Raw genomic sequence first — 26,727 nt, forward strand, 5'->3', positions numbered from 1 at the left:
CACTACTCTCAACGCTCGCCATCTTTGCTACGTAGCAGAAGCTTTGGGAGCACCAACATATTTTCAAACTTGTGAATATGGCGGGCGAGGAAGCTGAAAGCCATACATAATACATAACAATATTCAACACAAGGAAAGCGGATCACATCACTCCAATTCTGAAATCTCTACACTGGCTTCCTATACCCCAAAGAATAGATTTCAAAATTCTTCTGCTGGTTTACAAGTCGCTAAATGGTTTAGGGCCAAATTACCTTTCGGATTTACTTGTTAACTACGAACCGCAGAGGCCTCTAAGATCATCAGGGACAGGTCTGCTTGCCATCGCCAGAATCACAACAAAAAAGGGGGAAGCAGCGTTCAGTTTCTATGCTCCACGTATCTGGAACTTCCGGTGAACTGTAGATCGGCACCTACACTCAGCTCTTTTAAATCAAGGCTGAAGACCTTTCTTTTCGATACTGCCTTTGTTTAATTCATTGCACTGCACTGTATTGGGAATTTCATTCTTTTATTCCTGTATTTAATCTGTTTTTGACTAACTGTTTTAATTTTGTATGAAATGCTTTTCATTTTGTATTAACTATTTTTAATTTTGTATTAACTTGTATTGATTTCTAACTGTGTTTTATTGTTTTATGTAAAGCACATTGAATTGCACCGCTGCTGAAATGTGCTATCCAAATAAATTTGCCTTGCCTTGCCTTGAAAGCGGTTGTGATTGACACGGCGAAAACCAAACTATACAAATGTAATTTGTTTTTTTCAATAAGTACCACTATACTGTAGTCAGATGTTGAGAAAACAAGCTGGTATATATTCGTCAGGTGACAATAGATGGCGGCCCGGCTGCAATTTACCATTAAAAAAATATGTAGTCATTTCTGGTCAGTGCATAATGGTCATGCGCAATTTCAGACAACACTACCCTGTAAAAATGTACGCACTACACAAGTGAGTATATAGTGTACACAGTGTACTGTTTCAAAGCCAAGCTAGCCTAGCCGGTAACATCCCTGTCTCCTAGGGCTGCACCATATGATCTAAAATCACATTTTACCTCAATAACAATAAATGAACGATAATTTTAAAAAATTGTGATTCGGTTTTTTTTGTCCTCATAGTTCATTGGCAAGGTTTGTACTATAAATAGGCTCAAATATTAAAGGTGAATTATTTTTTCTAATTCAAAAGTGCTTATTGTTGTGATTTTAAAATAATTGTAGAAAACGCTATTTATTGAAAATGTATAAAATTGAAATGAAAGCACACATTGCTTGAAAATGTCTTGTGAAAAAAGTCACATTTCAGTTTTATAAAAATTATCGAAATTATCGTCATGGGAAAAAAAACGTTGATAACAGCTTCAGAATTTTGATTAATCGTCCAGCCCGACTGTTCCCTGCGTGTTGCCTGTATGAGTGCATGTCTTTCCTACTTCTAGAGGGGTTGTGCTGTGTTTAACTGACTCACCCAAGCACTGCATGGTTTCACGTCTGAAGATGGCTGCTTGCTTCGGTAACCACGGCGTCGCTCCGGGTCCGCTGCCTCGCATGCTTCGTCGGCGTCCTCGCCGGCATCCTCGCCGGCCGGTCCGCTCTTCCTTCTTATTGTAGTCCAGGTTTTAAAAGGTGTATTTACAAAAGTAGTTTTGTGGGAAAACAAGAATAGTCTTTCAGCTTCTTTGTCTTCGACAGTGTTCTCCGTGTGGAAACGTGTGGTTTGCAGCCATCAGCGTCATTATATTCAGCCGGAGACAATCTCCTGAATGAATCTCATCCCACACAGCTGTCAGCACTTGCCCTATCAGCTAACTACTCAAAAGACACTAAACTGATATTATAACAGTACTCAGGGAAGTATCCGAATTGAGACACTCCAATATATTTTTACAGCATAGTCGCATAGTTTTTCCAGACAAAAAATTGCTGACAGATGCAAACCAAATAAATACATAGAAAAGAAGGGCTATCATGTTTCAACCCTTTGAAATAAAATGTTTTGATCAACACTGAAAAACTCAAATACAACAATAATAGAGCAGAAGGTGTAGCATGCTTCCTGTTAACTTTAAGGTCTTTGAGCGGCTGTATTGTGGTTTGCACAAAATCCTGATTGCAAGTCACATTGTAAATGATTAACCATTCGGTAGGTAATCAACCGATTGTTAATGGACAGTCTCCCGCTGGCAAATTAAAGATGCAGATTGCCTGATAATACATAATTATTGCAATAAATAGGTTAGTTTCTATAAAAGTGGTTTGATAACTGCAAAGGTAAAAAGATAGCATTAGTCAGGAAATTCAAAACATGTAATAAACACAATGGGAAGTGGATCCTGCAAACAGCGAGCAGTTTAGACTCTGTACCACCTTTCCAAGACCTTCACACAGCAGAGAAGACTAGAGGTGTAGTGAGAAGAGAGAAAGGAAAGGCAGTTGGCTCGACAAATGTACTGCAGAGTAACTGGCAGTAATGATATAATCTGCAGTGGCAGGGAAATGGCAGTTCTGAACCATTTTGACAGAACTGGCTCTATGGAGAAAAATATGAATATGTGCAATGGAAGTTTTCATGAATGTGGCCTATTGTCTCTTGTTCCCCAATGTCCTCTCTCACCTGCGAAAAAAAAAATACACTGGATATATAACTGTCAGTTTTATTGCCCTCTTGGTTCATTATGGCCAAAACAGCTATTTTATAGATGCAATCGAGGCTCTAACTTTTGAACTTTCTATTGGTAATTTGAGAGATAACGTTTCCACTTTCTGTGTTGGAAGGTTGTATACAAACAGTGGAGCTGCGAGAGAGAGCTTTCCATAAGCACTGAGATATCGCAGGCATACCAGAAGCTTTGTCCACTCGAGTGTATGGTCTCGTACAAAGATTGCATTTCTCCAAGGCTCTCTCCTCCTGATCCATCCCCTCCTCTCCTTATCTGTTAGAGCTGCATGTCATCTGCTCTAGCTCTCTCCTGATCTTTCACCTTTTCTCAATTCCTATGATCCTGTTTTTTTTATTTATTTTATTTGACCTGCTTTGCCGAACCACCTCCCCCCTGCCCTTCTTACCCCCTTCCCTCGCCTCCTATCTTCCTCTACCCTCACTGTTTCCTGTGTTTCTGTCCTCTACTCAACTCTCTTTTCTTCCCTGCTTGTTATTTCCTCCATTCTCTCTGATCGCCCCTGTTGCTTCTGTTCCGTCCCCTGCACTCCCTTGTTCTCTCTTAACAACCCATGTTTTACCCTGATAGATAGAAGAAGCAACTGACAGATGTAGTACATTCTCTATGGTAAAGTCTGAAATTTCCGTGGAAATAATATTAAGGCAGCATAAATATTAGATATTTTTTTCCAATGGTGGGTTTGTTGTTGCTCTGTGCGCACAAGAGGACACCAAGGGCTTATTTTTCATGAACCCAGCAGTGCCCAGATCACAGTCAAGTGCGCCCTGCCCATCAGGAGCGTGCCAATTGCACTTTTGGTAATTTCGTGGCCAGGCTCCTGTGGTGCTCTTGGCCACGGGGTGGCATCAGAAAGAACACATTATCATACATTATAGGTGGGCGCATTAGAGGCTGTGACAATCATGGCCAATCATATTCATACATGCTTTCATCCCCTTTTAACACAGAGCTCTCCCTGTCATGATGCACTGAAAGTTTGAGAATCCTGTAGAAATTTTTTCCTCAGAGGAAACTTATTGATGTCTGGGACCTGCAGACTTTCTGAATATATAAATATTCTCCTGCTGTATATGAATACAGCAGCTCAAATATACTGCCTATATAAGAGCATTGGATTCACTTTTGTGGACATGTTAATAATCCGATGGTCACTATGTTTTCTGTGCGTAATACTGCGCAATTTTATCATCACAATGATCTATACAAAACCTCTCCAGTTAAATACCACTGTACAGTAGTGCCATAAACAAAATAAAAGTATAATTTAATATGTAGTCTAGGTGTTTGCATGTTTTTTTCCTGAAATCGTTTGCAAAACTAATATCTTGCAACAATATATTTGTTACCTCTTTAATCTTTGTATTGCCACATAATCATGATCCTGGTAATGATCCACAAATACATTTTCAATTTTAAAAATAATGGTCTTTTGTTTCTGGGACACCGCAATAATATGATCTCCATCATATCATGTTGCTCATCACAGCTGCAGGTCAGCCTGTATTATAATTACAAACATACTCATAAAAAAGAAATGAGGCAGGCAGCTGTTACCCCGGTTACAACGTGTTTGGAATCAAGGAGGAATGGACCGTCCTGAGGGAGTTAAGAGCGGAGAATTATCCTCAATATTTCATGGAACTGTATGAGTGTGTCAGGCTCCAGCACACCTGTTGATTTGCAGTACAAACTGTGGAATAATTCATCATAACGACAAGTTTGATGTGCACATAATCACGGCGGTTTCTGTGGTTATTTTGCAACAGTCTGATGCTTGTTTTACAAAACCAGCTGGTCTGTGTAACATCACTCCCGTTAGAGACTGCAGATGGAGCAGGTACCTGCTGCCCTCAGATGACTGTAAAGACAGCCCTCTTTTCCATAGAGCCTTCTTTAAGTTAAGACATATGCAAGTTTACATCAGAATACCAGTAGTAGAAAACCAGTTTATTTTTCAAATTACCAAAGTAAAGGAAAGGCTTTCAGTACATGTCACTAACTGTCTCTGAGGACAGAGGGGGGTAAGAATCACTCATTAATCATTATTCTGCACATGATCACATGTCAGCTGGGTGGAAAAAAAATAAAAGTGGAACAACTTACAAAACATCAACAAATCGGTTTGTGGGCTCTCAGAGAAGATGACAGTATATGGATGTGTTTTGACAAATAAAGTGACCAAAATATTATGGAACACAAGTACGCTGAGCTGTCGACCTGCTCTGAACGTGAGGCACACTCAGTCTTGGCATCAAGCGCGCCGCTTGATTGGCATCGCCACACCCTCTACCGCGCCTCTCCTCCCACTGTGATTCACGGCCGCTAGTCACCAAGATACCAACATAGCACCCAATGATTCCTTTTCAACAAAATAAGGTAACACTGGATTTACAGGATAAAATCAACCAAGCAGTGTAAAAACCTGTGTATATTCTGCATCAATGTGCCTGGGCATGTACAGCTAACATGCAGCCTCACTCTCACTACTGGATGCTGTGTCCCTGTTTTCCATAGAGCCTTCTTTAATTTAGGAAATATGCAATTTTATATTATTTTTTGCACCGTTATTTTGCTATGGCCAGTTAGGGTTGACCAGCTCCTTTTAAACTTTTAGCTAAGGTAAAGGCATGCAGTCACATCAGGATACTTTAGTAGAAAAGCAGTTTATTTTTCAAATTGACCATATTTTTCTTTTACTAGAGGCTGCAGCCCCTACAGACCCCTCCGTCCCCTTCCCGCGCAAAAGGACGCTGGTGCTTTGTTTCCACAACGACACAGGCTAACACAGACACACACACACATCCGGCAACACGTGCATGCGTCTGCACACACTCCATGAGCTCACACATCACCAGAGAGAACAAGAGAAAGGGAGATCATGCTCTGTTTGCTAGGGTGAGCACATTGCCCGAGGCTTCAACAGAGGGGAATGAAAGCTTTCACCTGTGAGATATTGAGTGTGCATTTATGTACTATAGTGTGCATGCGTATAGTTTGTGAGAGAGTGTGTATACGCGTTCTGATGTGTCGTTTCTTGTAATAAAGCCACAGTCATATTCGGTTGTGAAGCAGTTCTCAAAACACCGACACTTTCCCTTTGAGATTGCTTTGCCCGTTTTGTCCTGGAAAAGCCTTGTTCCTCAAATGAAATCAGTTTTATTGTAGTTATTATTAATTTCATTTTTGAAACGGAACAATGTCCCTGCTGACGGCAATGTATTTATGGCAACCTTTGATGCATTTTCATAAGGATGGATTGGTTTCCAGGCCATGAAACAGGTTCTTCAAGGGGGGTGCAATGTGACTTCAAGGGTCAGAAATTACACAGTACTAAAATATGTTACATTCTAAGACACGTGAATTTTACTTCAAACTCAGTGCCTCTCAGTTCTGTTTCTGTCCTTCGGAAACTCAAGATCACAAGCCTATCAGAGCTGAAGACACACAAAATTGAAACAAATGAACCTTTGAATGTACTTAAGGGATAGTTTCTGGACTAAGAACTTTGCTCCAACACTATACGGTTTCTTTTTCTGTTTCACAATCCCCAGTGTCCCAAATTACATATTATCTTCCCTCCCCAATCACTTTATCGATTGTACCATTGAGTTGGAGATTTAAGTTGGCCCTGTGTGCCTGCCGAGAGTTTCTCTTAAAGAGGACTTCTGAATTTGTTCATAATGTGAGCGCTCCTACTTATGTATTCCAACATCTCTACTGGTCTTTATCACTCCCTCCAGGATTTCGCGGCCTTTTTTAGAGATAGTTGCGGTCCAAAATGCCTGATTTTGCGGGAGCTTTTGTAAAAAGTTGCGATAAGAGTTGCGATGTCTTTTGTATGTTTGTTGCAATGAAGTTGCGGGAGACAGTGAAAGTTGCAAAAAAAGTTGCGATTTTTTTTTTTTTTTTATTGTTCTTTAAAAAATAAAAAGGAAACTTGTTTTGGGGAGAATACTGGGCTGAGATTTCCTAGTAACCTTACCAAAAAGGCTCAGGATGCTGCAAATGTTGGTATAATATGAAAATGGCTGGTGGATTTAAGACAAAAAAATACTTTATTGAATGAATCAAATTTGAACATATGTGTCAGTGGCTTGTTGATCTTTCCATTGTTAGTTAATTACCTATCCTGGCCTGGGACACACATTCATACGGTTTGATAAAGTACTTATTGGACTTTAACTTATCATTGCACTTACAATAACGAGCACAGCTGTCCTCAATGTAGGTCATCGTGTCGTCTCATGTCCAGTTTTTCCTGCATCCACCGTGTGTGTGTGTGTGTGTTTGTGTGTTTGTGTGCGCACGCGCTTCAGTCACGGAGGGAACTGAGCAGCCCCACCCACTGCAGAGAGCCAACAGGATTGAAATAGCAGCAGCTTTCAGTGACTTTAGAGAGAAAAAACGTTACAGCGTACATTAATGTTAAAATGTATACAGGTTGGCAGGACGGTCTGAAATGTTTTACACGGTCTTTCTCTGTACGTTTTGTTGGTAAATGTGAGATGTTCGAGTCACACACACATCTCGTCTTCATCAGAAACAAGGAAATGATCAACCCGTGGCCATTCTCACTCCCGCTTGGTCATTGGCTCTCAGAGTCACATACTGACGGCACGTGGGACTGCTGGGATTGGTTGAAGTCGCGGGAAACTTCAGGTTATTGGTCAAATTTGCAGAAAAGTTGCGGTGATTGGTCAAAATTGCGAGTCGCACCAAATTCGCGGTGATTGGTTGAATTCGCGTGAATTGGCGCGATTACGACATCGCGAAATCCTGGAGGGACTGCTTTATGCTGGCTTTGCTCCCCAGTTTCCCTTGGGTGCCCATCAATTCACTCGCATGTTGGTTTCCAATGAAGTAAGTTAAGAGAGATCAGTGGCAACAGTGATTGACAGCGACGACTGTTCTTCTACCACCTTTGTGTAAGATGTGTCAAGCTGTCCTTACTGTACAGTATCATCTTCATTTAAGCAATGCCATTTGATTTTTCAAATTGTCACTGTGTTGAACTTCTACTGCTTTAATTATACAGTAAGTTAAAAGTGTTTTTGCATTTTGTACATTACCATGAAACAAATAGGGCACAATGTTTTAAGAGAGAGGACAGAATGTATCTCGAAGACATTGATATGTATTTTCATCTTTCTACATTCCCACGCCTGATAGAAAGCAGAGAACATGCAGAGAGAGAAGATTAAGGTTAATTAAGCAACCATGTAATGACTTCTTACTTCAAGTTAACTCCTACAGTGAAAAGTTACTTTAATGAAAAGCCTCGCTCATCAGCCACTCAAAGCAATTTAAAACTCTGCATGTGTTATAAATAAATGCTTACTTGCGTACTAATATTTTTATACAAACAAGTGATCAAACTACTGAGTGTAATTTCAAAAGTGTCACTCATAGTGATTCACCACAAGGAATAACGTTCTAGTGTCTTTCAGCTCGCTGTTTTGGTTTTCCAATCAGGAACTGAAATTAGCACCAGCCAAATGCCGGTGAATTGTTTGCAGTGGTGTGTAAAATCATCAGGTCATCTGCCACTTTGGCAGACAGCGAAATCACAACAGAAAGACACATTAAGTCAGGTTAGCTTATGATTGGATAAAGCTACACATTTGAAAGTCGCTTACTGCTCTATGAAGACAACGCTATTGGCCGGAGAACCATATTTGTTTTGATTACTCGAGAGTAAGAGAGTGACGGTGGACTCTAAATAACAGTGAATTATGTCTAAATTATCTGAATGTCATTCCTTCATTTAGCGCATAGATTTTAAAAGTGGCAGACAAAAAAAAAACAACTTACCTGGCACAGTGGCAGGCAGTAAAGAAAGTTACTTTCAGACCCTGTTTCCAGTCCACAAATGATCATCAGAGTTGTTTCCAGAGACAGCAGGCAGCTATTTTCAGTGTAAAAGCTCTAATGAAACCATTACACACTACCTCCTAGCAACTCTCAGCAAACGGCAGACAAAGTTAGCAACTAGCTTGTGATTGTAGCTTTCAGCTGCTGAAGAGCCAGATATTTGGTAAGCGAAAGGAGAGTGAATATTGAACTCACATTTGTCAGTTGGCTGGAAACACGACTCCAAATAAATGCTAATGTTGATTTGTTTCTGTTGGAGATTATTAATTATATATTGAGTATACATAATAGCTGGAGAGAGGGACGTCTGGAATACCTACTGCCTGTGACTCTGCCCCGGATAAGTGGTTGAGGATGGATGCATAGATATACATGATAGCTCATTTCATAGTTGTGTATTATTATATATAATAGTATTGCATTATTATATCTGAATTTGTATGTTGTGGCTGGTTGAAGAATAGCTCATTTAAACTACTACTTCTGCTGGTGTTTGGCAGTCTCTTCTACAAAGTATAATAATGTATCATAAAGTATCTTATAAGCTAATATGTTTTATATATAAATGTATCTGTATATATGTATCTGCAAAGTAATTATATCTGTCAAATGAATGTAGTGGAGTAAAAATAAAAGAATTCTCAAATCCTTTAGAATTGTACAGTACAGTGTACAGTAAATGTACTCAGGTCTGACTTGGTGCATATGTTTCTGTTCTGTATGCATGTGTGATTGTTTGTTTCAGAATTACATGAAAGTAAGTATGTTTGTGTGTTTTACTTTTTTCGAAAGATCCCACAGCTTTGTCACCTCCTGCATTTAAACGTATTCCAAGTCTGAAGTGGTAAATTACTGTCGAAACGTATTAAACCCTGCCAAGCCAAAAAAAGCTGTTGATAGTTGTAGTGGGAAGCTGCAAAGCGTATCATTACAACTAAGAGGCCAAGCAGCTAATTCTAGGGCTCCTTCATGAAGACGGGCTGCTCCTGATTATGACTCCACTTCTCCCCGATCTCTCTCAAACACACACACACACACACACACACTGATGAGGTCTCGCCACAGGCCTTTCATCTGTCTCACCACTCAAGACAGTGTAGTTTCAAGAGAGATAATGTGTGAGCTTGTGTGTTAAGTCTGGCAGATGCCACCACATACAGTCATTTTGCTGTACCATACTGTAGTGTTAGACACAGCAGGTCTCCAGCACATAGTTATTACTGTGAGTAACATCTAGTCTACATCCATGATGTTCCACTTCCGGGATTGCTCCGGTGCCGCAGGAAATTCCACCGGATGCATGTCTTTTTGGCTGCATGTCCGGTACCTTCCACTTTCTTTGTGTTGGAATTTTATTTATGAGTTTATGATTTCTGAGGACTATGGTTAACTGCTCCTCAGATCTCTGCAGGGTAAATCCAGACAGCTAGCTAGACTATCTGTCCAATCTGAGTTTTCTGTTGCACGACTAAAACTACTTCTGATCGTACACGTTTGACCGAAACAAGTTCCTTCCCGAGGCTATTTTGCAGAGGCACCGTTTGGAGCTTAGCACCGCCCAAGACGATTGTGATGTGGTTTAAAGAAATACCAATAAACCAGAGCATGTTTGCATGTGGATGATGGTCTGGCAAAACGAGACTAAGTAACACCAAGCCCTCTTTTGTGTGTTTGCATTTCAGTATCTGTCGGCTACGAGTACGAGTCCTGTCCTGGCGTTATCCTTTGGGAGAGGAGGACTGCTCTAATGCAGGGATTTGAACTGGTCCCCTCAAACCTGGGGGGGTGGTCTGTGGACAAACACCATGCCCTCAACATACGCAGTGGTGAGAACAAACGTGTACACTTGCCCTTTTTTTCAAATACACCCTTTTCTTTTGGGAAACAACACTGACATTTTGCTTCATTTGACTCACGTACAGTGTATCCTAAATAAATAGGGATCAGAATACTACAATATAACCTTTTAACCTTTATAAACATTCATGAAGAAGTACATAAAATCTCACACAACTACGAAAGCCTCTCCAAAAAGTTTATCTATTGCTTAACTTGCGTAACTTCCCTAACTTCCCTACAACATGATATAGTTCTTACTAAATGTCAGTGTAAGTTGTTCCGGAAGAAATAACAGTAGTTATTATTATTAAGAGTTTAACACTCAAAGACTCAGCTATGTGCTGTGGGTGTGGTTTCTTCAGCAAAACAACCAAATCACATTTAGATCCAAATACTGTTAAACCCGGAGTTTAGACAAAGCAAAAAAAATACAGATAATCTGTCATGTGAAAAGCTCAAATTTAAGTGGAAAATGTTGTGTTCGTGTAGGATCCCATCACCCTTAGTACGAAGAAAGAGTATTTTCAGGGCTTATGGTATTAATTGCATTCCTCCCCAGGAATCCTTCACAAGGGAAACGGGGAGAACGTCTTCCTCTCCCAGCAGCCTCCTGTCATCAGCACCGTGATGGGGAATGGTTTTTACCGGAGCGTCCCCTGCGGTCCAAGCTGCAGCGGCGCTGCTCGGGACATGATGCTGTTTGCTCCCGTGGCACTGGCCAGCGGCCCCGACGGCTCCCTCTACGTGGGGGACTTCAACTTCATCCGCAGAGTCCATCCTGATGGATACACCAGAACCATACTGGAACTCAAGTGAGAGTCATAATCTCGTGGGGAATGCATGTCATAAGAGTAGACTCGTAGATAGAGATAGGGATCTCCCACAGTGGGAAGCAGTGGGATTTTGATCACTGGATTGAGTTGAACACAATTAGAACAAAATTAGCTCGGCTGATATGGGTTAGTATGGCATTAGCTCTGGTTGGCATCTGCGGTTGTGATCTGTTTGATCTCAACAGAATACATTCTGAAGTTCGTCTTCATGCAGAAAGCAAGTGTGTGAGGTTCAGACATCACAGACTCTAATCTACCTTTTAAGGATGTGAGAAGCGCTGAAAGTCTTTGCTGTGAAACAAGGATATTTCTTCTGTGGATTATGATGGTGATATCTCCTACTGCGCTGCAGGCACGACATTCTCTATTTCTGTATTTTCTCAAGCGTAGAATCTCGATGGGATTGCACATTTGTCCTGTAAAGTGTTCTCATTATGTAACTTTAGTCTCTCATTATCTGTTATTATTGTATCTCTGACTAATATTTCTATTTCAGACGGAGGTTTCATAGTGTCTGTATTTGATACTTCCCTGTCCTCTGGGAGGAAATACCAAAAAGCTTCCTGTTTAGGTTAATATTTAATGTGAAACAATACAGCCATCTAAATCAACCCTAATCTCATTTTATGAGGAGAAAATTGACTCATTGTAGCCTATGAAATTCAGAGTGTATTATATTATATAATTATCATCATAAATGATTGTTTTCACTTTCTCTTTTCTCCTTTTTGAAACGCTCCTTTATGGCTTATAAGGAACCGGGACACCAGACACAGGTGAGAACTAGTGATTAACACCTCCTTTTATATTCCTGCACAAAACACACACATACACACAAAGTGTGTCAAAAGAAAAGACAGAAAAGACATTGTTGCAAAATGCCTCACAGCACTTTATCTCAGTTTGTTTGCTGCATAATTGCATTGACCTGACTTCCCCTTCCCACACAAACCACGCTCAAAATCTGCATATACTCAGGTTGCAGTCGGATCTATCAAATCCCCATTTAAATTTCACTAGGCGATATTACATTTTATAAATTGGAAATCAGCCAAAATGTCAAGGATTTCATGTTTTAGAGGATTACTGGAAGTCTGTTTGGAGGATGCACTCCCTGAGCCGCTCTAAAAGCCTGAAGCCTTGCATAGCCTCGACATCGTCCCTGGCCCCGAGCCTTGATGGTGGTGTGAGCTCCACACACCATGTTCGACAGAAGATTAGACAGATGTTATAGGGTTTGTGTTGTGTATGTGTGTGGAGGTTTGCGTGTCTGTCTGCGTGTGTGCCGCTATCAGGGGTTATATCAAGCCCATTGTGTGTGTGTGTGTGTGTGTGTGTGTGTGTGTGTGTGTGTGTGTGTGTGTGCTTGTATGCTTGTGTGCTTGTAGGTGTTTGTGAGAGAGACAGAGAGGCTTTATCTGAGAGAGGATTTTTGCCATATCTCTAGCATGCCAAAGATTTCAACCATGCAAAAAGGATAACCTGGCTGTGTGTTTATGGTTGTACTGTATGGGTGGGTGTGTACATATGTCTGCAAGTGTGAACATGTAAATGTGCCTATTGTGCACAAACCGTGATAAATTCCTTCTCTATAGCCTAAGCTAGTGATTCCCAACCAGTGGTACCTCAGGGGGTACTTCAACAGTTGCCTGGGGGTAAGTGCAAAGATTGTGAAAGCAGCTTCACTAATTAATGAAATAGAAATCAAGCTTGAAAAAAAATATAACCAGCCAGAAACACCCAAACACTGCAGGTGCTACTAAGAGTGTGTGGAAACTAGTTAGCATGCAGGACGAAGTTAAGACAGTTGGCTAAAAGTAATGACAACATTAAAATAGATTAGATAGTTAAATGTAATAAATAAACAGTTGGAATTTATAGCTAAAAGTAATGGATAAATGGCCAAAAAAGCTAAAAGTAGCCTAATGGATAAACAGTTGAAACAACTAGCTACAAGTAGTGTATGAATGATGGCTAATAGTTATGAAAAACAGTTGAAACAGTTAGCTAAACGTTTGGATACATGATTAAAATAGATAGTTAAATGTAATAGATAAACAGTTGAAATTGATATCTAAAATTAAAGGACAAATCCGGCGCAAAATGAACCTAGGGGTTAATAACACGTGTGTACCGAGTCGACCGTTCTCTGGGATATGTTTTCATGCTAATTGAATGTGACACGAACGCAGTCCTTGAGCTATGTGACTGGTTACTGGTTACACGGCGTTTGTCGTTCAACTGGTCATGACTGTTTTCCCAAGATGGCGCCCGCCTGTATACGTGAACGGTACAGTCTTTCTAAACTATCTTTTTAATAAACTGTCTGTACACTTACAAAGTTCTCAATGCTTCGGTTTACATGTAGGGACCCTCATTATGCTACTGTGGAAGTGTGGTGATATTGTGAGCCTTGGTAGTGATATAGAAATAGAGATTTCCTTTTACTTTACCCTCTGCCCCGACGACTAGCGTTATAAGCTAATTAGCGATTTGCGCTAAAACTGGTCACATTTGATTAGCATGAAAACAAATCCCAGAGAACGGTCGACTCGGTACACATGTGTTATTAACCCCTAGGTTCATTTTGCGCCGGATTTGTGCTTTAATGGATAAAAAGCTGAAATAGCTAAAAAGGTAAGTTAGCCTAATAGATAAACAGTTGAAACAACTAGCTAAAAGCAATGACTAAATGGCTGAAATGCCTAGCTTCTGTCACTCCAAGTGAAACCATTCAACTGTATGAAAAACATGATTGTAACATCCACTATTATACCCACTTTTATATAATCAGTTCATAGAACAATACCTGGAACCTGACAGTTGGTGTCAATGAAGGGACCCAGTTAATCGGACAGAGCTGTGGGGGTGCGTCAGATTAGGTTAGGTTGGGAACCACAGGTGTAAACGTACAGGAACTGGATTCTGTAGGCACTTTGGATATCCTTTCCTCACTCTGGAGGTTTCTCGTTTAGTTCCTGCTTCCTCCTTTTTCTCCGCAGCAGCTTTTTACTGTTAGCAGCATGTTAGTGTTTCTCTTTTATTCTATACTATTGTTCTCCCAAGTCATATGCATTAATTATTCATCCATATTCAGCTTTCAAAGCTTTTCATTCCACATTCTTCCCAGCAAAGTGCCTATCAGCCAGCGGGGCTTCAAAACAAGGTGTTCTCCGAGGGGAGACAATATGGGATGTACTCAGCGTAAAACCATTGTCTATTCTTCCCCCTTCAAGAGTTTGAGCGAGGAGTAAAGCAAATAGGGGAGGAAGTCCTCTACAATATTATCTGAGAGCCCACACGGTCGATTCAGAGACAGTCAGGAACAGCTAGATCACTGTGTCTATCAACTCTGATCACTGTTTTGTTATTTTGTATAGAATGAAGAAGGGGGGATTGTTTGTGCTGTGGTTGTTATTGTTGTTCATTTCCCTTGCACTGGATAAATGTATTTGGAGCTGTGAGCATGTAATTGAGGAAAAGACAGGTGAAGTGATTTGTAATCAGTTATATGCACCGTGCAATGCTTGTGGTAGCTTCCAGGGGCCCAACAAATGTAATATGCTGCGTGGAGCAGTGGCATACTTTGAAACTCTGTGAATAACTCTCTTAGGATCAAGTTTAAATTATGTATGTGCAGTTCAGTGTGGAGCTCTGTAAACAGTTATGCACTTAATGGACTAGATGACTGACAGCACCGCTGCCTATGTTGCTTGTGTTTTTTTTCTGGGTTGGGAGAAGGTTCAGGCTATCAAACGTAAGCTTTCTCTTTAGAGAGTAAGGGTTAGTGAGGGCAGAATGATCTTACAGCGTACAACTACTGTCTAAAGCAAACACACTGTAATTATAAGAACCGATTTGTAACCTGTGACTAAAGGTTTTTAGGTCTGTAAAAAGTGTAAATGTACTAATTGAGGAAGACAATGAGGAAACTAATTGTGCAGTAGCATAACATTGGAGATATGTTTCTTGACCTTGTAACTTCTCTTTTTTTATATTGAAAAACTAAGGGAAACAAAAGCGCTTTTACAGGGTGTCTGGGTTTAATTGGCAGGAATCCTTTGACCAGACGTGGCTGACATTGGATTTCATGCTTCAAAGTAATTGCTTGGATCTCGATAAGTTGCAATGTTTAAAGTGCAATTCTTTTCTGCGAACACTGTGTTTAAGCCTCAATAATATACCACAATAACCTGACAATATCAAAGGTTTTTCTGTAATTAATTAACTGTAGACTACATGTGCAGAAGCAAGTGTTCTCTGTATGGCTACATGCCCACAGTGTTCGCACTCCTCCTACACACAGTATATAGTATACAAAAGCTCACAGTCAAATTAAGGGTAAATTAAGTCAGTGTTCATGATGGGCTTTCTAAAGCCTGAGGCTTACACTCAGGACAACCGACAGTTTTATTAAAACGGTACCAAAAGTACATATTTTCATACTATGGTCTTTTACACGTATTGTTTTGTTGAGCCTTACGCTGAATAAACTTCCATTCTTTTGTCCACTCTTACCTCTCATGAACTAACAATAGCAGCTAGAACAATAGACAATTATGTGTCCATATAGCTCATTTTGCTTAGGCCAAATTTAGCTATATGAATGTTCTGGGTTTAATTTAGGTCTGGACCTTTTCCTGCATGTTATCCCCACTCCCTGTTATTGTCTCTTCTGTTTTCCTTTTGCTCTCTCTTTAGTTTGCATATAATTATTCTGGACATTGTGTGCCATAGTAGTAAAAGTCAACATTTTACAACTATCATATATATTTAAAAAATAAAACACATGAAAATCATGTGAAAAAAAAAAATCAAAAACAGAAACACATACAACTTCAAAGCATAACCCATTCTCAATATTCACCACTACACTCTTGCAACAGGTATCATATCACAGACGTATTGTATAAGGATGCAGCTTTTGGTAGGATTTATGAATGCATGACTTATGCTGTTCTCAACCTTATCCTGTCTGTACATACATTTGTACATAAGTATCCTTATCTCTGCCTGACATGTAGGCACATTTATGCTGACAAACATATGAATAGCACCTTAACATTTTGGCTCACACAAAAAAACATCTTCCTGGCATAATTGTAAGCAGCTAGCTTTCTGCATAATGCTGTTTTTGAACTGATACTATAGGTGAGCATTATACAGGGGCACACACTAAACCCTGAGCCCAGTGGCTCTGACATCAAGTCTGCTTCATTTCCTTTTCAAATAAAGCAAATATGAGCCAGCCTGATATTAAAAGTGTATTCCTTCGCTGTAGACATGACATTACGATTCTCTATTGCAAAGCTCGAGAAATAAAGTGTCTAATTATGAAGTTTCTTTAAACAGAAAAAAAACTTATTGTTTTATTAATAATAACAATAATACATTTTATTTATATAGCGCTTTTCATGGTACTCAAAAAACCAGCACATATAGCACATTAAAAACAGATAAGCAATAAAACCAACACATAAAACAAGCATATTAAAAGCAATTAAAAACAATAAAACCAGGATTGTGGCGGTGGAGCAGGTCTGTGAGGTAGGAAGGAGCCTGGTTATGGAGGGCTTTGTGGGTGAGGAGGAGGACTTTAAACTGGATGCGTTGGGAAACGCATCCAGGGAGCCAGGGGAGGTTCTGAAGGACGGGAGTGATGTGATCACATCACTCCCGTCCTAACTGTATTATTGTTACTGTGTGGATAGATCCACCACAAAAGAACAAACTTAATGTTCACCTTGTTCTTTGTGCCTACTGACACGGACTGTGTTTTTCTTTCATGTAGTTTGAATATGATCTAAAAAGCATTTTGAAGTTGTATTGAGATTAGCTCCGGTTGGCTTCACTGCATGGGATTATTAGTTAGTACTGACATACAAGGAACATACTGCATAAATCAGTTGTTGAATACTTTGAATTCATAACCCTATATTGACATTTTCTCTTAACAAACATATCCTAATAATAAGATTATTGCTCTGGGCATTTGTGCTATTAAAACTGGAAGACATTTGTCTTGCAGTGTCAGCATAGGCACAAGTTTACTCCCAAAATCTCTCACACAAATGCTATCCACTGGGATGACCTGTTTCCCTTTTAAATGCCTTTACTTCTATTGATGGTGTTGTCTAGTCATTAATGCTGGGTAATATTGTAATTTCTTAAACTAGGCTAATCTGTCAGTTTGTGTTTTGTTTGGGTACGCAAGAAAACCCAAACTAAATGCTCTATGGAACACTGTATGTCATTGGACCATTTACCTTTACCATCTAAACTATCTTTGCTTTCTAACTTTAGTCTCCAATAACTTTCTCCCACTAGCACCAGCCCTGCTCATAAGTACTACCTGGCCATGGATCCAATGGGGGAGGTTCTTTACGTGTCTGACACCAGCAGCCGCAGAGTGTACCGGGTGAGGAACCTCGGACAGCCAAAAGATCCATCTCGCAACCTGGAGGTAGTGGCCGGGACAGGGGAGCAGTGTCTACCTTTTGACCAGAGCCACTGTGGAGAGGGCAGGAAGGCCACTGAATCTGCACTCAATAATCCTCGAGGTAGGACAATATAGTCACTACATCTAAAGAAGTCACTTTCTCAGTCAGCTCACAGTTACACACTGAGCATAAAATACATTTATCATCCCTCCAGGCTATAGAGAATTTGTGATCGGTACTCACAGATCAGTATTCAGTCATATTTGGTACACCTAGGTGGAGGATTAGGCTATGACTAGTTTTCTGAAGGTCAATGCTTTTGTATTAACGCAGCACATCAAACTGACATTTTGAATAATTTATTATATTCCTGATTTCATTTTTTTCTTAAATTGCAGAAGTCTGCATGTATTCACCACATCTCACTATTTCATACTTTGCCATTTGACTTTGATAATCCCAGATCTATTTTTCTCCTGGAAGTATTGTATTTGAAAAAAGTCATGTGGGATTGTTATATGACAATGTTGTAATCTCATTTTATATTGGTTTTTATTAACACATCCATCAATCCAAGTAATGCTGTGTTACAACATGTATAATCCTAAATAATATCTGTATCTATAAATTCCTCCTGCGTCATGTCCTTCCTGTGGGTGGTTGCTCTTAGTCAGAAACCTACTTGTTTCTTTCACTCTGGACTGACTCCCCACACTTTAAATAATGTTTAAATTATTAATTATTGGATAACAGCCACAGTGAAGTAATGTTCTATTTTGTCAGAGAAAACATAATTACAGTACAACTCCATGATCTAATCACTCTGTGATTAGATTTATATTCTAAATTATAGTGCTGACTTTCTTTCCCTTTAAAATGCAAATATGTTTATAAAGGATATCAGTTTTCTGAAGCATAATCCCTGCACAAGTATTCATGTTATGACTGATTCCTGTGTTATGTTTTGACTAAAGAGACAATCATTTAAAGCTTTGGCCCTCATATAATTTGTAAAATAGCACTTCCACTGTGAGCCCTCACATATTCAGATTTGCGGTGGCATTAAAATGATGCTTAATTGGTTCAAGGAACCTACTGGGTTCTGCCACAAAAACACCCCACACGTCCCCACCAGCAGCCTGTACTGTTGACACCAGCTAGGATGGATTGATGGACTCATGCTGGTTGCGCCTATTTCTCAACCCTGCCATCAGCATTTTTATTATATATATGAATTCATTTAACCAGGCAACACTAATGTTTCCACTCTTCTGTCATCCAATTTTAGTGATTATCATTATTATATAGGAGTTATTTTCTACTTTATGTGGTTTTATAATTATAATATTTCCTACAAAATTATGGTTTTATTAAAGAAATGATAGCAAAATACTGCTAGACCTCTTCCACAGCAGACATTTTGCCATGTCACAGCAGGAAAAACACAGGTGTGACTAATCCAACTATATTCATGGTAGTAGTCCATTCAGGTGTTCCTGTTTCCTGGTATTGTGCATGCTGGCTTACTGGGACACTTCAATAGAATGAGGCCATAATTAATGTTATTAGTTGCACCTGTGCTATTCTTGCTCTAACAAGTCCAAATGAGGTCCATTGCAAACATACTCAATAGGCAGACCCCGGTCCAGATCTGGACAGAAATACAATTTATTCCGGATCGGGAACAACTTCAGAGTGAAGGGTGGTAATGTGAAATAGCACTACGACACCAAACATGCCCATTTTGAACAATACTATCCCCAGAACACAGAGGTAAGGGCCACAAAACTAAACCACATTGAAGTTATTATATCAAGCCCATAGTATAATATATAGAATAATTGTATAATCAATGACACAGCATTGTCAATCACTGAGAGCAGCATGAGTCATAGGCAAACACAAGAAGCCCTTTTTGGACACTGAGCTAATAAAAGAGTGTATGAGTGGCATGATGGAGGCTATGCAAGAAGGGAAGCAACAGGATGAAATGAAGGAGAAAATAAATCAGATACCGCTCTCAGGATTCTCTGCACCAAAGACGAAAGGAGATTCTTGCTGAAGATTTGCTCCAGCAACTTTGTGATGGCATAAAAAGGAACAAGTCATTCTCACTTGCCAGCATTGATGGAGCACCTTCCATGACAGGGAGAGAGAGGGTATTAGAAACTCTCCACCCTGGTCTGATATATCCCTGCATACGCCAGTCTGTTTCTGTGTGCTAGCCTGAATGAAATGTACTCAGAAGTCACGACATCTGTGATGAGACACATTTCTGACAGAGGTCGGTGCAACCTTTGATGATTTGCTCCTCCACAACAATGTCAGGTTGCTCTGCAAAGACAGAGTACTAGAGCATTTTGGGGCCATTTGCACAGAGCTTCAAACCTTTCTGTCTGAGCTAAATTTGTTTCATGCAAAATGAAGAGAAAAGCAGTTGTATTTCTGACGGATGTAACATCCTACCTCAATGACTTTAATGTCAAGCTTGAGGGTAGAAACAACACGGTGACCTCATATCTGTGGTGTGTGCTTTTTAGAGAGGCTTGGTGTTTAAACTTGACAGGGCATGCTGTAATTTTCCAAAGCTTTTGGAACAAACCAGAGGAAAGAAAATCACCTTCAGAACTATGCTGAGTTCCTGGAGAAGCTGATTGAACATTTCCAAACCCACTTTGAGGTCTTCAGCTTGGGAAAACAACTTCTGCTGTGTATTGGAAACACATTTCTTGTCATAAATGTCACAGAATTCTTGGTCAACACAGCTGCTCTGCAAACTGAGTTGATTGAGCTCGGAGAAAACCTGTTTCTACAGGAAGCGTTCTGTGACCCTGTCACTTTCTGGACACAAAAGGTCCCTGATAAAGATGTTCCTCGAGGCACATCATCACCATGTTTGCATTAACATTCTGCAGCGAATCAGCATTTTTTTTTTTTTTTTTATTAACGATGAATACAGTGAAGGACTCATATCGCAGCAGACTCACTAATAGACACTTCAAAGCCCGGCCATTACCTTTGTAATAACAATTCGACTTTTTTTCTGGAAGCTCTGATATAGCCGACTTGGCACTTAATAATAATACAGAAGTGCCTGAGAACCGAACAAACATGGATGCCTCATATCATGCCTGTCATTCAAAGTAATTAAAATTCAATGAATATAGTGCTATGTTGTCAGTTCTCTCACACAGCCAAGTCCTAAAAATGGGAATCTTTCCTGTTACTACCATCCATCCAATATGATATAAACGTGGCATCAGGTTGAAGGTGGATGGAGCTGTGCTGGGAATTATTTGAGGGCACCAAACTCCATATGCCATTACGAATGATGAGGGTATAATTTGTCCCACCCTAAGTGGTGCAAAAAAGCAAAACAGGAGTGTCAGGGAGATGTCAGTCAAGCAGTCTGTACACACCCACACAGTCCTGCCAACTTCCCCTGGCTCTAACAGCCATAAATGCCTCTGCCGCAGCAGCTCAGCACACTTCTTCACCACGCAAAATGACCCAACGATTGCAACATTGCAATCCAGAGGGATGCTGTTTCTGTAATTTGAAGAAATTGTCAGTAAAAAATGGGTAAAAGCTATCTACAAGATAAAAATACAGAAAAACATTCCTAATACATTCCCTTGCATATGAAAAGGGAAATTATTTGATATTTTTATTAAAATGACAATAACAGCCTGACTAATAGGGTAAGCATGGCTTCCCTTGACTTACAGTGGAAAATGGAACTTGTAGGCACTAAACTTAAAGCCAAATACGCCTGTCATATTAAGCTTTGCTAATACAGAGAAGTCTGCAGATTCAGCTCTGATTGCCTCCTAGCTTTAGCCCAGTTCAAGCTGTTTAAATTAATGCACACTTCTTTGAGACATTAAGCCCGGAGTGTTGATTTAAATTGGTTAATCATTATACCCTTAGTTATTAGCTGACACGAGTGGATTCCAGCGATGTGTCTTGCACAGCACTACATTTTTATTTCCTTTCTTCTTCTCCGCCTGTTAGCTGGAACAAGTCTTACTGCTCTCTTCTGACTTGACAGCCACAGGAAAGCTGACACTAGGGAGGCTTTTTGTCCTTCACACTGGTCTGTAGTAGCACAGTGTGTGTCAACACAAAGTGCAACCGTGGACACTGAAACCAACATGGCTTTACTGTTGGGAGGTGAACAAAAATTAATTTAAAAAAAATAATTTTTTGTTGATTTTTTATTCATATCATATAATTTATTTCAGCTATTTTTGTTATGGTCATTGAACTTGAGCTATTGATTATGGTTCGCTGCACTAATGATCATACCAATTAAACTAACTACACTAAACAACTTTGGATTTCTATGGGTCACTTTCATTGATGATGATGAGATGTATATATACTGTATATAGATGTTTTTTTATGGCTCAAATAAAGTGGCCAGTTGATAATTTCACATTTTCATATTTTGCACATTATTAACAGGAATACATTTGATACATTCCGTTTGTATGATCTCATGTATCCCAGTTAAACTAGAACACATTATTGTTCCTGTATATATGCTGCAACCTCACGTTTTCTTTCTGAATATTCTTCTTTTAAGCTTTTATAAGACATATTTAAGACATAGTTGTGTAGTTTTATTGTATACAGTTATATATTTCCTTTAGTTTGTATCTTAATAAATAGACAGTGAATATTAATTAGAGAAAAGGACAAGAGGAAGAATTAATCAACGATGTTGAGGAGGAGGGAACAATATTATCTATCGTTCATCGTCCATAGATTGGCTAGTGAGTTAAGTAATGTGTTGTTATTAATAATAATTGAACTACCTGTCCACCACTTAGTCTTAGAGTGAAAACATACAAAAGAAATGCTGTAGATTAAAGTGGTGTGATAGCAACAGTATGTGTTACTAAACTCACCATGGATGCAATCAATCTTGCGTCCAAAGCTGTCACACATACGTAGGTGAACAATGGAGAAATAAAACATTCTGAAACGTTTGTTTTACGTTGTGAGGCGTCTCATCTGTTGTCATCCATCATTTCACACTACAGAGGTTAACATGACAGATTGTTCTGCTTTATATTTTATTCCCACCACCCTAGCATCTGTGGAATCAGGCCATTATATAGCTGATGCCCTTTATTGTAGTCTGGGAAGGCTTAATTGGACTAGATTGGGCTTGTGTGGGCTACCTTTGCACAAAAAGCATGTGCAGCCAGGAAGAAGAAATAATCAGTTCCCTGCCTTCACCAATCAACACCCACACACCTGGCCACCTCTTAGTCCCCGGGTCACAGAGAAGATTTAGCCCCAGGCCTGTCACTCAGGCTACACCCACAGTCCTACATGGCCTCTTCTGTCACTCGCACTCAGCTTGTGCGTGCAATGCAGCCTGACAGTGGAGGCAGACAGCCAGTCGATGTGGAGCACAGTAAACAAATGTAGTGCAGAAGTGTCTCCATTCTTCAAATGTCACTGGTTCTAAATACAAAGAAGCTCCAAATTTGATAGACGTTTTTTATTCCCCCTAACTTCCTGAGTGCATAAAGATAACAAGAGGGAAAAGCTGATGAAAAGCAAAGGAAGGAGATAAGAGAAAAACAAAATTGGAGCCGATTCCTGTAACAATCTGACAGATGATCTGAAGACTGTTATTCTGTGCATGCCCCCTTCTACCTTTGAACGTGCTGTATCTCTGTCTTTGTACAGTAATAGAATATTTTGTCCCAAGACTCCTCCCGTTCACGCACGGTCAGGTATTTTATACTCTTTGACTCGCTGCACTTCACAAACTCTTCTGTGGCCATTGTGCTCCGACTAACCAGCTCTTATAAAGGCTCTGGAGATTTCTGCCTGGAGCCCCCTGGTTCCCTGTCATCCATCTGCCACAGCCCAGACTCATCCTCCTCCCACACCCTCTTACCAATGGTAATGAGTTGTAGACTTCACAGAGAAATATCTGTCCGTTACTTTTTTTGAAGCTGCGGCTCTGTGATTCTCCGTCATTGATCTTGTCTTGTGTCCTCTGGTGAGCTCCTCACTCCAAATTAGAGCCTTCCTTGTTTTCCTCCCCTCCGTCCATTTCTTTTTCTTTCCTTTCTTCTTTCTCACCGCTGAATCATCCCTGTGCCCCGGTGTTGACAGAGCTGCAGCAGGCCTGCTGTGACACATAATATTGTTACAACGTTGCAAACAGTTGTTGAAATATCAATCCATAATTTTAATTTCTCCAACAATGTTGCAGCACTGTTGAGCACACTGCTGTTGCCCAAGTTTATAGTCCCTCCATAGCGTAAGCTGCAGGGATTATCTCGTGTCCTTCGAACACTCACTTATGAATACAAGATCTGGGGCATTGTTTAGAGTTGGCTCCACGTGCACTACTGCAGTCAATTAGCTCGGTAAATAAAAGGCCTTGCTCCATTTAGGATGGATCCCATGTCTGACATGAAAGAGGCGTCAGTCCCGCAGGACCCAAACAGCCTTGGCTCGCATCTCAGGACTCCTTCTGTTCCCAACATGAAGGGGTTCTTTTTTTCTTTTCCTTACACACATTCGGTAAATAATAGTTGTATGTATGTAAAAAATAACATACTGTGTTTCATGTGTATGTTTGGACTGAAGAGTTCAGAGAGTGACTCCAGTGATTGAGAGTTTAGTTGTTGTTGTTTGCCATGTGCAGGTCTTATCTGGTATTTGTGGACTAGTCCCAGACAGCAAAGCTGATATCCGCAGAGAAGTGTGTGTGTGTGTGTGTGTGTGTGTGTGTGTGTGTGTGTGTGTGTGTGTGTGCGCGCGCACACATGGTAGTGTGTGTTTGCCGTGTCAGTCTCTCACTCCGACCCACAGGGGGCAGACTAATGCCCTTATCAGAAACTGACATGCTGCCACCACATTTCTCCCTCATGCCCCATCAGCCTCTCTCTCTTTCTTCCCCTCTTCTTTTCTCTCCTCCTCTGCTTTCTTTTTACTCTTTCTCTGTGTCCCTCTATTCCCCACACAGACAGACACAACACATTTGTCCTCATCTCTCTCAGCCTCACAGCTGCAAGGCACGCCATCAGAGTTGAGATGGCAGGGCCACGGTGCCGAATGAAGCAGTGGGGTTTAAACTGGTTGCGGTTATTAGCATGTTAAACAGCAAGGGAGTCTAAAAAAATAGCGACAGCCAGGGGTTAATACGCTTTACATGGCACATCGCTGCTTTGCCACCAACCTCAGACCAGCCAGGCTTCATGCTGTACAGTATCTGTCTTGGCTGGTGGTTGACATATAAGCAGCTTAGGCAAATTAATATAACACATTGGGCGCCGGTCTTATTTACAGAAATGGCTGAAAACATGACATTGTGCATAGGAGCGTTTCCCAGTTTGTTTCATCAGTGGGAATCAAGCATTCCATGCTGTCAGCAAGCCCATACTCAAACCATTAACTCAGCAAACACTGGTCCCCTGCTTCTACTCCAGCAGTGGACTCGTATGAGTGGTAGTGTCCTGCAATTGCGCAGCTCTAATCACTGCAGCCTGAATTTCACTTTTCTGGAATCTGCCACTTTCCAAACTGTATTTGCTGGCTGCAGCAGTGAAGTTAGATCTCCTAGGGCTGTGCAGCCTCTATGGCAGCTGCTCTGTGTTATAACTTTGGAATGAATTTGCCATTGTTATTCTACCTCTGGCTCCCACAGCATTTAGTGCAGAGTGATTGTTGTGTCTCACAAAATAGAGAAAAGAGAGAGCGCTTTAAATTAATATGGAAAAAGAGGGAGCTCAGAAGGAAAGTGAAAAGAGAAAGGGAGCGCAACAGAGAATAAAAAATAATATGACATTTATAGAGAAAAAGAGAGAATGGAGGGGAAAGAGAGAACACGAGTAAATGAAATGACAAAGTGAGAGAGGCCGAGAGAACTCAGCATTGTGCATCAAAATCCTGCAGCGTACAGCAGTCCCACCACACCTCATCTGCATATTAAACTGGCCCTGTGGCTGCCTCACGTCTCAGAGGGTCAACTATCATTGTTTCTGTTGGTTTAAACAGAGCACTACTTCGCAAAACAAGGGCATCAGATAAGTCACACTGTGTTTTTAGTTCTAAGATTAGGTTTGTGTGTGAGTCTGTGCATATGTGTGCGCAATTTTTAACAGCCTGCTCCTGTGTTTCATTTTGCATTGACCGAGCTTTTGTCTTTGCCCCTGGACATTCCTGCATTAATGATACACACATGAATTAATCACACAGCAAGGCAAACAGCAGCATACTCTATGATAATGCAAATTAGAGAGACACCATTGGGTCATGCTAATTCTACCACAGCTTGTTTTCTCACTGCAGCATCCATGATAATAAGAAGATCGGCAATGGTTTGTGCAACAGACATGCATTAGTGAGCAGCCCCAATAAGAAGTTTTGCCAGAGACTTGTTTTCTCCCAAAACTAATGCTGAGAATATAGCTGCCAGCGGCAAATGAGGGCGAAGTAAAAAAGCATAAAGCAAAGCACACAGCACACAGGTGCAGCGAGGACTTGTCCAGCCAGTGAGCAATTTTTACATGATTGGAGGCAGAATTGCGATATGAGATATGGCTGATGTCCTATTTGACTGTGACAAAGTCAGCAGTAAATATGCAAACAGTCTGCAGTATGTGATGTCTGCTGCATCTGCGTCTGAATCTATTGCATTGTCATACATGAATTCATGAAGTTTTGGTGAAGAGTACATACTGTACTTTTACTTTAGAGCAGGGGTCTTTAAGGTTTTTTAGGCCAAGGACCCCTTAACTGAAAGAGAGACGGAGCAGGGACCCCCTACTACATATATTGTATAAAATGAAGTTGTATATTAAACTGGGCCTACAGTAACGTGTAGGGCAGCCTAAAGCCTTTATACATACCTTTTTTGCATGGACTACTAAGCTATTAAAATAATAATTGTCAGCATGATTTTATACATCTTTTGATGTTAAACATACATGCGGCACAGTGAATCCTTAGGATGAACTGTATCTGTAGATGGCTATCTTAGTGACTAACTTACCTATAGGCCAATAAGCCTATCATCAGTGGA

General features: G+C 40.4%; 1 protein-coding gene across 1 annotated transcript in view; it reads left to right on the forward strand.

The window, feature by feature from the left end:
- The window catches only part of tenm1 (teneurin transmembrane protein 1), a 189,658-nt gene that overhangs the window by 119,207 nt on the left and 43,724 nt on the right, over positions 1 to 26,727 (forward strand). Inside the window, exons 19-22 of the mRNA XM_031280063.2 lie at positions 10,240 to 10,383; positions 10,956 to 11,208; positions 11,985 to 12,005; positions 17,557 to 17,789. Coding sequence (XP_031135923.1) covers positions 10,240 to 10,383; positions 10,956 to 11,208; positions 11,985 to 12,005; positions 17,557 to 17,789 — 651 coding nt within the window. The remainder of the gene's footprint in view (positions 1 to 10,239; positions 10,384 to 10,955; positions 11,209 to 11,984; positions 12,006 to 17,556; positions 17,790 to 26,727) is intronic.

Source organism: Sander lucioperca, chromosome 1, assembly GCF_008315115.2.
Source record: "Sander lucioperca isolate FBNREF2018 chromosome 1, SLUC_FBN_1.2, whole genome shotgun sequence".
Taxonomy (NCBI): domain Eukaryota; kingdom Metazoa; phylum Chordata; class Actinopteri; order Perciformes; family Percidae; genus Sander; species Sander lucioperca.